The sequence below is a fragment of the Struthio camelus genome, chromosome 6 (assembly GCF_040807025.1).
Source record: "Struthio camelus isolate bStrCam1 chromosome 6, bStrCam1.hap1, whole genome shotgun sequence".
NCBI lineage: Eukaryota > Metazoa > Chordata > Aves > Struthioniformes > Struthionidae > Struthio > Struthio camelus.
The window spans coordinates 32,737,690-32,750,031 of NC_090947.1; the positions used below are offsets into that span (position 1 = coordinate 32,737,690).

The 12,342-nt window shown below is 40.6% G+C and overlaps 1 protein-coding gene across 1 annotated transcript in view; it reads right to left on the reverse strand.

The window, feature by feature from the left end:
- Nucleotides 1–627: 627 nt before the first annotated feature.
- Nucleotides 628–12,342, reverse strand: part of TFCP2L1 (transcription factor CP2 like 1) — a 40,068-nt gene continuing 28,353 nt past the window's right edge. The window contains exons 11-15 of the mRNA XM_068949029.1: nucleotides 11,999–12,089; nucleotides 11,238–11,338; nucleotides 9,207–9,349; nucleotides 7,137–7,188; nucleotides 628–6,687 (exon numbers count right to left, since the gene is read on the reverse strand). Of these exons, the coding sequence (XP_068805130.1) occupies nucleotides 6,650–6,687; nucleotides 7,137–7,188; nucleotides 9,207–9,349; nucleotides 11,238–11,338; nucleotides 11,999–12,089 (425 nt within the window). The 3' untranslated portion in view covers nucleotides 628–6,649. The remainder of the gene's footprint in view (nucleotides 6,688–7,136; nucleotides 7,189–9,206; nucleotides 9,350–11,237; nucleotides 11,339–11,998; nucleotides 12,090–12,342) is intronic.

A 12,342-nucleotide genomic window follows, 5' to 3' on the forward strand; every position in this document is an offset into this window, starting at 1 on the left:
CTGGACCCTGAGGCTCTTCTAACCTCTGTTCCACCACAGACTCGAGCGATGGAGCCAGGCTGTGGGAAGACCCTCCTGTGGAGCCACCCAGGAACACAGTGGGAGGGCTGCCCTGGGCGCGAGGTTGCCCACATACTGACACAGAGACTTTCCGGTTAATCCTCTGGGACAATTTCCCATTTGTTTGCATTGCTTTAAGCTCAGAGCCGATCTACCTGCCCCACTGCTCTCCTCAAGTCAATAGGGCCAGTCTACACTCAGCTCGTAGCCACTGGCTCCACCAAGAACCTGCTGCGGATTTCTGAGGAATCAGAGGACGTCAGTCCCCACTGAGTGCAAGGGAGAAGAAAGGCAAGTATTGCCAGGGGGTCCCATCTCCCAGATATTTTCTTCACTTGTGGGTACTCTGAGACAAACTCACCTCTGCCCTTAAGTGTTATTCCGCTCCTGATCCTGCTGAGTACTGAGCGCTCAGGCCTAAGCACAATCAAAACCTCAGCCTAGGGATTCACAAAAAGGACTTTAGCCCTCTGACCCTCCGACAGGGAGCAACATTGCGCATGTTACCACAAGACACTACAAAAAGATCACGGCCCATCCACACCAAGCAAAGCAGAGACAAAACATGGGCTTCTTACAAACAGGTTTATTTGCATTTTGACTGGAGCACAGATTCTAGATACAGATTTCTTCTGCACAACAGTACAATAGCCAGTGCAAAATATGCTTTTTTTTTTTTTTAAAATTCATGTACAAAAAAACCAACCAAACAAAAAGACAAAAAGTGTGGCAGTATTTACTCACAACTGGTATGCCTCAGCCTCCAATCTACCCACCTCCACTTACCCTCACCCACCAACACCGACTTCTTGGTCAGCATCACCTATCTGAAATGGCTGCGTTGTCAGTGAAGAGAGGTAACTCCCATAGCCCTTTGAAAGATAAACACTCACCCCAAGCAAACTGGGAAAACAGCAGGCTACTTTAAAAAGTTAGACGCACCAGCTGCTTACCAATGAGTCCCCCCAAGGGAGCAGAATAATTTTGAGGGAACTGCAAAAACATAAAAGGCACAAATCGGGAAATGCACGAAAAATCAGGCATCAGCTTAACTCATTTTTAGACAGAGGCAAGGATGTTAAAATACACCTCTGGTCTGCCTTCTCATATTCACCCACAGTAGCAATGATCAAGGCCAAACAAACGCTCCCCGCTTTGAGTACTCTGTACTGTCAAACATTATAATCTTAATAAAATATTGTATTACTAGCATAAAAGTTAAACCATTTCATAATTGGAGGAGGAAATGAAGCTACAGTCTGAATACACATTTTTTGTTTTTAGAACGGTTAAAACCAAAAACAGAAACAAACAAAAAACCTGTCCCAGTCATCCACCAGATGATTGTCAGAATTATAGCCAATGCTTAAGCAATACAACACCAAGCTAGGAAAGTCATCATATGGTTGTTCCGTTTAGAGAATAGCTCTTACTAATTTACAAAGCATTGGGCAATCTATTTTTCTTTAATTTTCAGAAGCTGCAATATAGAACTGCAGTGTTAGGGTAAGAATATGCTTGTCTTCACCAAGGCCTGCAATTTATATTGCAGAAATGCATCAAATTTACACCATTCCAAGTGTACCATATTCAAATCACCTAAAGCCACAATTATGAACTTTTACATATCTACCCAAGGAATGGCTGGGTTTCTAAGCTTGATCAACCTTTTACATTGAATTGCAATTAAACAAAGCAGAGTACCAGTTAAAGCCAAAAGACACAAGTACTCAGCACATATACGTGTTGATACATTTACAGTATGTATTTATATATATATGCATAAATATGTATATGTTACATTACTAGGAGAGTGCCATTCAAGACTTTCCAACTGCAAGACTCCCTTCACCACCTGCATATCTTCAAACTTCAGCCCATTGTATTTCACTCCAAGATAACGAGAGCTCGAGTATATTCCAGACTGAATCATTATTTCAGTTTTAGCCAATTAACCAAGTAGGACCAGCTGAGAGAACAGGAGCTTTAATTTTACTAAAACTGATCCTGCCACCTCAGGTAGATGGCACAAATTTCTATCACCAGATTATTTTTGCCTTCCACCTCCTACCTTGGACTGTCGTTCAATGGCATTTCTAAGAGTTCTCAGACCATCTCAGACCAGTCAAGTACTAACAGATTTGTATCAATTTACTCAATTGCCAGAGAAAAGGCATCAATTTATGAAATAATTTCAGATCAGCCAGTGTGGATCAGTCTAGAGCCCAGGCCCCAGCACTGGCTGGAGTCACCGTGTTTTTATTCATGGTACGATTCCCCACCCATTTCACCCCTAGCAGGCCCACTTCTACTCACAGGCTGTATCATGAGAGTCATTGACAAGGGGAAAATTTGGGATAGCATACTGATTTGTTACGATTCTTAAAAACCAGAGATTTATAAAGGCCTGTTGCACAAATTTCACATGTAGAGTTGAGAAAATGTCTCATTTATATTACTCTGAGCAGCAGATTTCATGTTACCTTTCTTTTAAGGAAACAGGGCAAAAAAAAAAAAAAAAAAAAAAAAGCAAGATTAACTGCAATAGTACCTTCCAGGCACTTAACAGTACTGTAAATACAAAGCCCCATTTGGCTGTTTAGATATGGGCAGGGTGGGAGATGCTCACCTCCCTTGCATTTAGCTATCCAGAATTGAGATATCTAGCCCAGATTAATCACTTATGCTTCCTCTAGTCTTGGACCCAAAAGCTCTCTTCCAGAGGCTGTCACATGCTCAGATAGGGTGAATGAATCCCTCTCCAGAGATGCCAGTCCCTGTGTAACCGCAGACAGTTCAAGTGATTAGCTAGACTACCTGCCACTGACACAGGTAAAGAAATGAGACAAGTCTCACTCGTCACTTCACACAAGCCACTAAAATAAATCCTGAAGACTTTGCTTTGTTTCTGCATGGAAAAAACTCAGCAGCCTCAATGGGCCAAGGGTTTGCTTTTGTGTTTTTGGGAAGCAGAGGGCAGGCTTTGTCTGCAAATCTAGGAATCTCACACTAATGTTGCTTTGACATTCTTATAACCACCAAATTAGGTGTCTTACATCTTCATGGATCTATGTGTCACTTGAGCACAATCTTCCCAATTTCTGCTGGGACTACAGAGGCTCAGAAAGGACTATAAGTACTCGGTCAGTTAAGTGTAGGCCTTAAACACACATTATACAACTTTACAAATAGGCTAAAACAGACAAAACAGTAGAGTCCACCCAGTAGGACATTCATAATCTATATGATTGTTTACTCTGATATACCTTGTTAAAGGACGGAAAGGGGAATAAGAGATATTGTCAGATTCACCCTCCTATCAGTATAAAATAATTTGATTTGAAAAAATCTAAATATAACAAAGCCCTAACAGAGAGTAATTTTTGCTCAAAATCAATCAAGTGCTACTGAAATAGCATTAGGACTTTTGCATCTACTTCCTTATGGGTAAGATTTGTTTTTGAAATAACCAAGAACAAGTTACATTTTAAAAAAATAAGCACAGTTCTTAGCCCCTCACATTGAGAGCAAAAGGCGCCTCTATCCTTTCTTCACACTGCTGCATTATAGTCACACTGCTGCTATGTCCCCCGAATTACAGTGCTATTCCATGTAAATGGACAAAAGATTGGACTATATTCCATGTGGCAACTCCATTGCTTCTTTTAAATCCATCTCATTTGATCAGATTCACTTATCCGAGTTCTATGCAAACAGTATCTGTGCCAGATATTGGCCAGTATTACAAAGTAGCATGAAAAAGTGCAGCCAACATAGAAATTCCAAAACATTTTCTATTAAAAGAATACACAAAAGAAACCAAACAACAGCTACACAGAAAATTCAAAGGTGGACTTTCAAAACTAATCTGATACACAATAGCATGTAGGTAGCCACCTACTTGAAGCAAAGCTGGAATTTATTCCTCATTTTGAAAGGCAACTTTAACAGTGGAGTCACTAAGCAGACGCCTCTGTGCCCAGGGCACGCAGGTGCTCCCCCAGCTAGGTATATGGCACTGCAGAGCAAGTTTCAGAGCCAGAGTAGTGACAGAAATTGCTAAGACAGAAAAAGGAATCTCTACAGTGTTATTTGGTCTAAGTCAACAACAATAACTTTTGTCATTTATGTACTTAATTTTCCTTGGAGTGGAGTGACACAAAAGAGAGAAACCTCCATCTTCCACCATGATTTTGCCTTTGGATTTAAAGAGCTCCTAAGCTTCCTGAGAGAGTGCCATAAAAGCCAGTCGAGAATGGCTATGTTTGTGCAACCCCATCAGTGTGCAAATAAAGGTTTTGGCTACACAAAAGTTTTGACTCCTCTTCCACTGCTGTTTCACGTGGAGGCAGGACACCTGGACATACCGCCCTCACATGGGTCAAAGATGGACATGGTCTCTCACCTTCCTCTCAGAAAGACGGCATTTCTCATCTTCCATGAATACATTTCTTTCCCTAGGTTGCCCCCCAAGTGCGTCTGGCCTCACCGCACTCCAGGTGGACCACTTACAACTTTCTCACCTACACAGGCTGGTTCTCATCCCATAAAGCCTACTGCAGCCTCAAACTCCTTTGCGTCAGGAATCACCATCTTCCACAGCCTGGGCTATCCATATTTTCCGTATTTTCTGGATAAATGCTACGATTCATGGAGCATCCAGGACAGCCAGTTGAGCAAGATCGTGCCCAAGTACGCAATGTTACTCAATTAGCCAAGTTGGCTGGAGGTTTTCCCATTGTAACACAATTTTTCTATTCTAGTATTATTTTTAGTGTAAAAAAAAAAAAAATGGGAGTGGGTGGGTTTTTGCACAAAACTTGATGCTTTTAATGAAAAAAAGGTTGCTTTTCCTCAATATTTTGCTGTTTATTTCTGCGGAGAAAACTTGAAACATTTCATTTCGGTCAGATAAATATTAATCTGTGTCTGTCAGAATTCCTCCAGTGTCAGCTGGGAGCTGTAATTCAGCTGCTGCATGTCCCCATCTTTCCCAGAAGGCTGGACTCCCAGGCATCCCTCCAGCTTTCCTGACGCATTCCCTCTTTGACTAACCCACAGTAGTGCATCATGGGATCTGTAGTCCAGCCAGAGAACTCAGCCTCAGGGAAGACATGGAGCACGAAGCACTTGAACGGTGATTTCTGAGGTCTGCAACAGTAGCTCAAACTGACGCTATTTTAAGAGTCAAATGGATTTAATCAAATGTTTCCATTCTGAAACGCTAGAACATTTTGTTCAGCATTTTCCAACAATTTTTTTTTTGGGGGGGGGGGGGGGAGGGGAGAAGGATTTCCTTTCCAAGAAAATTTTTGATATTCCAGCTTTCCATCTCAATTCAGGGAAAAATGAAATGTTCAAGTAGCAGAATTTCATGCTAGATGGACATTCAGTTTGGGAGACAGCCTCATTAATCAGCTGCCAAAATTGAAATGACTCCACCTGTACAAGAAGGGTGTGATGCATTTTGCCTTTGACATCAGTAGAAGCCACTTTTTCAGCTTAATGAAGCCTGGATGGCATTCCAAGACACCAAGAGAGGGTGGAGTTGACTGTAGTTGTAGATATTTGAAACAGGAGCCAAGAGTGAAATAGCAACAACGTACGAAGCAGCAACTAAGATTTTCCATTACCTGAACTCAGTCAAAACTTTTTTCGACTTACTTGAGTAAGTAATAGGAGGAGAAAATCATGAAGACCATAAAACCTAATCCCCAGTTAGAGCAAAAATAGCAATTAATTAATGCTTTGTTGAGTAGAACAAATCCATAGCATGAATTTTTCATGAGCTCTATAGCTTTCAACATTCAAAACATTTCCTCAGAAAGCTGTTGTACATGCCATTCAAGCTTCATTCCAAAGCTACAGTACAGTAATGAACTGCTTGCTTCAGGTTGTCTGTCCTCCCCTGAACCATGCAAAATTATCCTGTTGTACAGGTATCCATTCTCTCCTTACAGAGTTTGAGCACATCTACAGGGAGGCAGCAGCTAAGTGTGGACTTCCAGGGTAAACACTTTGGGTGAGGACTGGGCACCAAATCCAACTTCCACATTGCCTATTCTGCCCCTGGATTCAGCCCCAAGCCCTCCATCTCAAAGAGAGTAAAAAGAGGAGCCCCAGGGAGCCTAAGTTCATCAGCAACAGGGTGTGTGTTGAAAGCAGGAGAGCACTCAGAACTGTAAATAAATCAATTCACCCAACCACGAGGGGTCTAGAGAATTGGGTTTTGTTTATCTTTAGTTATCAGACGTTTCTAAGCAATAAGCAGAAACCTCAACAATTTTCAAGTCTGGAGAGGAAGGGAGGGAGGAAGAAACTTGTACAAGCTTTGAGGATGTTCTCAGCTCCAGCTTCCAAAAAAAATAAAAACAAAACAAAACAAAAAACCAAAATAAAACAAAAAACAAAACAAAACAAAACCCCAAAATGTGTATCTGTAAAAGCAAGTTTTGCCTGAAGCTGTTTGGTAATTCTTAGGTCAAAGGAGCGTTTTATCCAAAAGGTTCTTCATGTTTCCAGTCTAGGTTGTAGCAATCTCAGTGAGGCACTAAATTTTAGGCTGTTAAAGTCTTTCTACGCAGCATGGTCATTTTAAAATGATGTGGTAGCCATCATTGCTTTCAGCTGTAACAAAGAAAGGCAAAGCATTTTTTCATTGCTTTTAGAAAACAGCACAGCTGTATAACTCTAGGTTTTCTTCTTAGGTAGTTTGCAATAGTTTGCACTCTTGTTCCATGACCCATTCATGGAAACTGATGTTCAACATCTAAGTCAAATCATTTGCATAAAAAATACAACATATAAACTGTCATCTTTTAGCATTTTACTACAAGATGTTCTGCTCGTTTACCTCAGTGGCATCAATAGAATTAGGCGAGCTTTATAACAGTGTAACTGAGAGGTAAGCATAAATCAGTCTCTCAGATTTATGGAACACCAATGACTGCCACCAGACTAGATGACTTCTCTCTTCAGGATACCAACACTGAGTTTGTAATAAAGTTGGTGAAAAAGTTTAATGGAAAGGTGAAGTTAACTTTAGAAGTGTATGTAAAAGCAGCAGCAATACATACCTTTTAATGTGCTGATAACAAAACAAGATTCATCTTGGAAGTTTTGCACCATCTGAGCGGCAGAAGGAAAAAAGCCAGCACAAAATGGTTTTAGCAATTTAGCTGAAGTTTAGTTCTTTCAATGCTAGTATAAACTTTAAAGGAAAGTTATCAAACAACTGTTTCTACACAGTTCTCGGTGTCCTTGCCCATAAGAGTATTAAAGTACACAAGTGATTAATTAGAGTCCTTGCAGCTGCTAATGTGCTCAAGAGAAACATGTATTGAAGTGCTTCCTTGGAACTGATCTGGCTTGTTCAGCATTTTACCATCCTCTTTGCTTGTCTTGATCCGTAAGTTCTTATACCGCTCCAGCTAGATCTATTAAAGATCATGCTCTTAATTGCCTTCAATGAAGCTGTACCAGTTTAGCTTGGATGTAGACAGTTCCTCTCCTAAAGACTAGCAGAGGTAATACACAACACACACACACACACACACATTCAGCTGAAGCATAAAGATCATTTGAATTTATACGAGCATCTGATTTAATATCTGGAGGTGGTCAGCATTGAGAAATGGACTCCTTGCTAAATAAAGGAATATCATTACTAAGAAGTCATCTCAGCAGCATCCACCTGTTTATTCTGACTAGATAAAAGTACAGATCTGTGCTTGTATGAATCATTTACCTGTTTGTATTTACCAAGGCACAGGCATCTTAATATGAGAGGCAAGTAAGATTAGTATCTAAAGTTATTTTAGTTATTCATGAGAAGCAAATAGATTTTCAAAACAGATGCAGGTTCTAGTGAGGCCCCTAACTAAGGAAGCGGTGTTAAGAGATTCAGTTCACTCTAATCTGAACTACCCATTTAAGCTTCATCTGTAGTCAATGTTTCATCCCATTCTAGAGCAGCTAACTGGGACAGAGGGAGGTGTCTCCTACAGATGGAGCAGACAATGGACACCTAACCTTGGAAGGGAGGTGACCAGAACCCTTCATGATGAGCCCAGAAAATCCAGCCTTAAGTGAAAGCCTTCTCCTAGCTACTAAACATTGTTCAAGTGGAGCATTTTCCAGCTGTAAGTTCTCACACCAGACATCCTTTCTACCTCAGACTAATCTCCCTATTCTCTTTCTCAGGTGAACATCTACAGCTCCCCCCATCCCACAAATCAAACTTCACTGGCCAGTCCGTGTGCCTGTGCCTAATGATGCATGAAGTACATTCATATAGTGCTTCACTCTTGCCACTCTACTACTAGAACAAGAAAAAACAAAAATAAAGCAATAGATGCTGTTAATAATTGACTCAAATATATACTTACAGCCCCCTTACACCCAGACTGGTAGAGGCAATTCCCCTACCAAGAGTTGCCTCCAAGCACTTTATGTCCGTAAAGCATTAAGGTTTCAGATTTAATCAGGCCAAATAGCAAGGAGACTTTAGGAATAAGCATTACCGCCTTCAGTTTAGGCTCCAGTTGAGACCTATGCTCTGCTTCATTTGTTTTAACAATGTTTCTTCTAAATGAAGCTCCTTAAGTGATTCTAGGGCATGAATGAGTAAGTCATTTAGGGAAAAAAAGAGTAAGAAGGGCAACTCACTATTAACCTGCAAGTTAATGGAATGGACTAAATGAAGCCATCATGTAATGCGACACAAACAGCTAGCAGAGGTCCATGAAATCATAGTATGCACTTACACAGCGCTGACTCTGACCCAGTGGCTGTAATGAATGGCCAAGATTTAAGACTACTTATCTACAGATTTTCAAATTTGCCCTTTTGAGGAAATCTTCCTGTTCAACTTTAAAACATCTCACTTCAAATCTTCACTTCAGAATTTGTTCAAGCAGCCAAAATGAAATTTGGCCATTTTCAAAAACTTCTCTTAAAAGGCAAAGATCTCAAGAGCACACCAATGGTATGCATTTACTTTGACTTTTAAAGATTAGTAACCTTGCCAGTTCCCTTGAAGAGTCATTCCATAACTGAAGCCGTCACTCCAACTCCAAGAAATCAGACAATGCCTGTTACGGCTCTGATATCTCATATCAGATCCTGAGTTTGCTTTAACCCCTTACCTCATTACTCACTAACACATGGATCCCTGTGGGTCCCTGCCGATAGATTCTGTTTATCTGCTGTGGAGAAATGCTGTACAAGTTTGCAATCTTCTCCACTAATTCCAGGGTGGTCAGCTCTTCCAAGAAGATTGCATGATATACTGCAACAAGTTGGAGAGTGATTATTAGAGTTTGTAGTGATTACAGACAACACCGAGATGCTCAATATCAAACAACCAAATGGGTTTAAGATCAAAGTTCAAATCTGGAGAGTAGGTAAACAAGCTTAGTACTTGCAAAGCAGCCCTTAAATATACAGCTTGGTGACTGGAACAAAAATACCCAGTATTTGGATGCCGAGGACAAATAAAACCCAAAGGAAAACACAGGGACTTATGACACCATGGGGCACTAAAAAAAAAATTATCTTACAATGCTGTTAATACTCTAAGGTACTTTTTCCGATTCTGGTATTCTAAAATAGGTGCCGTTCAGTAGTAAGACACACGATACGCTATTACCCCGAAACAGTATTTTTTTTAGATACTGTTGTACCATAGACCCCATAAGCAGAAACTAAAAACTACGATGTCCTGGATAACAATATTAATTTCTAAATCTGATCCAACTGGTAGCAACAATGAGGTAGAAAAGCCGTGCCTGATTGACAGTCAGCGTGCAGGAACTATGGAAAATTTCCATTCTCATTCTATCGTACTTCTGGAGAAGGTTTTGAGAGAGAGGAGAGAAGGTTTTGGGAGGTTAGGAGCTGCAAGCCTCCAAAAGCTTTGAACTTTCTGGAATTAGAACCTCACTTCAAGACATAACTACCTTCCATTTTCCACAATGTTTTCCAAGATCTACAAGCCATAATCTACAAGCAAATTGTGGATATCATAGTCATTTTTAATGCTATCGTCCCTGTAAGAAAAGGACAGTGCCTTTGCTGTGGTATTCTGTAGATAACTGTAACTCAGATGTAAGATATCAGACATACATAGCTCCTGTTCTCAAAAGCAAATTCAAGTTTTTTCTTAATAAAAGATGCTGTTTGGTTTTCTTTCCTAAAGCAACCCATAGAGCCACTAATTGGTGTACTACAATGACAGCCACCTACACTTTTTCATTTTCCAAAAGGGTTTTGCCTCTCAAGTTTGCATTACAGCTTCTGAGCTGTCTGTCTGTTCGCACCTCTGCCGGGCTTAGGTTACCTGCTTTCATGGGGTTTTTAACAAGACATACTGATTGTCTGAGTAACTGATTAAACAATGATATTTCCAGATGTCAAATGTAGAAACTTTACTGTCTGCTTGAGGCAGCCTCAAGTCTGCTCTGAAATCTGACAGATGACCTGGACATGGTATGTCATAGGTCACCCTCAGAAAGATGAAGAACATCTTTACTTTTGCCTATTTTTTTAATATTTATACTATAGAAAAGCCAAATATTTCACAGCTCATGCTTCAGAAGACCCTGCTCTCTGAAACAACTAAAAGCAATAGCAAAAAGTGTTTTGGTAAATTCTGAAAGGAAATCTACCCAGATTGGTCAGAATAATTCTAAGACAGGGGAGTCTGTGAGCTAAGTTCATCTCTGATTTGGTCAGCCCCAATGACTTCAAAAAAGAAGTAGCATTAACATAAAATGCCACATGCCTGCTATGAAATGGCTTACAGGAGATCAGACTTCCCAGAAGTACAGGGCTGGCTGGGAAGAGGGGGAGAAATGAAATATTCTGTTCTTCTCTGTAATATTGCACTGGCAGGTGCCTACATACACTTGACCAGCAAGCCTTCAAGCTGCCCTGTACTGCAGACTTTCCTCCCTCCCTGACTACATTCCATTTCAAACAAGCTAGGTCTATTCCTCAGGCTGATGGCATTAAAGTTGGAATCAGTAGCATTGAAACTAGCCTAACAGTGACAAAAACAGGACAAACTGGGTCTCTTTAAACATGCAGGATGCCAAGCTGTCCCACACAGGAGCTCAGGCACAAAGCAGCACTCTTACCAGACAAGTGCTTAATAATATCCACACATAAAAACTTACCACACAGACTGCCGTCTCCATTCTCTCGTTTTTGGTGAAGATGGGACCTGTTTTGCTCCGGTTCTTGACAGACATAAATTGTCATCTTGGGCCTTACATTTCTATGGATTATTAGAAAACAAAGGTGAGTTCTTCAGTAGATCTAAAGTTGTTCCAGTAAGCAACCAAACATTGAAAGATAGAATCATTCAGGCCTTAACAAATAACTAGCTAAGGGATAGTCTCAAAGCTGGTGACAAGGTGTCTCAGAAGGTCTAATAGGAGTCCTCCCAGGAGGTGATGGTAGAGCACAGAGTACTCTAATCTCTTCAGGATCAAATAAGAAGAAACTGTATTCAGCACTTGCCATACTTTCATTTATTGGTTTGAATCCTGCCCAGCTGGAGAATTTATGATGCTATTGCCATGTAAGTTGGTCTGAGAGTCATTTGAGGGTCCAGGTGACAAAAATCTAAGATGGGGTATCACAGGTTGTGTCTCATATGAAGTGGACGGAAGCTTTCAGCTGGTAGAAAATAAACCACCGGAGATCCACATTATGCCACTCAATTTTTACTCAGGTGTCAGTTTGGCAGCATTTCTGAGCTGCACTTGGATTTGAATCCCACTGTGAACTCCAGCTTCTAAGATGACCTCTTTGAAGTATTACAGAGGAGGTCTACATATTACAGCTTTAGGATTAACTTCGGTTAACACGGAAGATACCAAGGGAAGTTGCCATAATACAAAAAAAAAAAAAAAAAGAGGGGGGGAATACAAACCTTCCTTTGATTGCATTAAAGAGCCGAATTCCATCAGCAGGCCCACAGATTTGAACAAAATCTTCTTTGGACATCTTCAGTAAGTCAGCACCTACATATTTAAAATATATTTTTCAGAAGTTAAGCAAACCTTAGCTTCCAAACTGTGTGTATGGGCAGCAGGAGCTGGGTGGGGGAGAGAATCTACAAAACTAAATCAGACAGACTTGCCAAGAGAGGTTGCAAATTCAGAGAAGCGTATGCTGCAAATCAATCACTGTGAAACAGAAAGCTAGAAGCAGCCAGAAGAGCAGTGGTTCACAGGAAGATGTTCTAGCCAACACAGATAAAAGTTAGCTATTTAA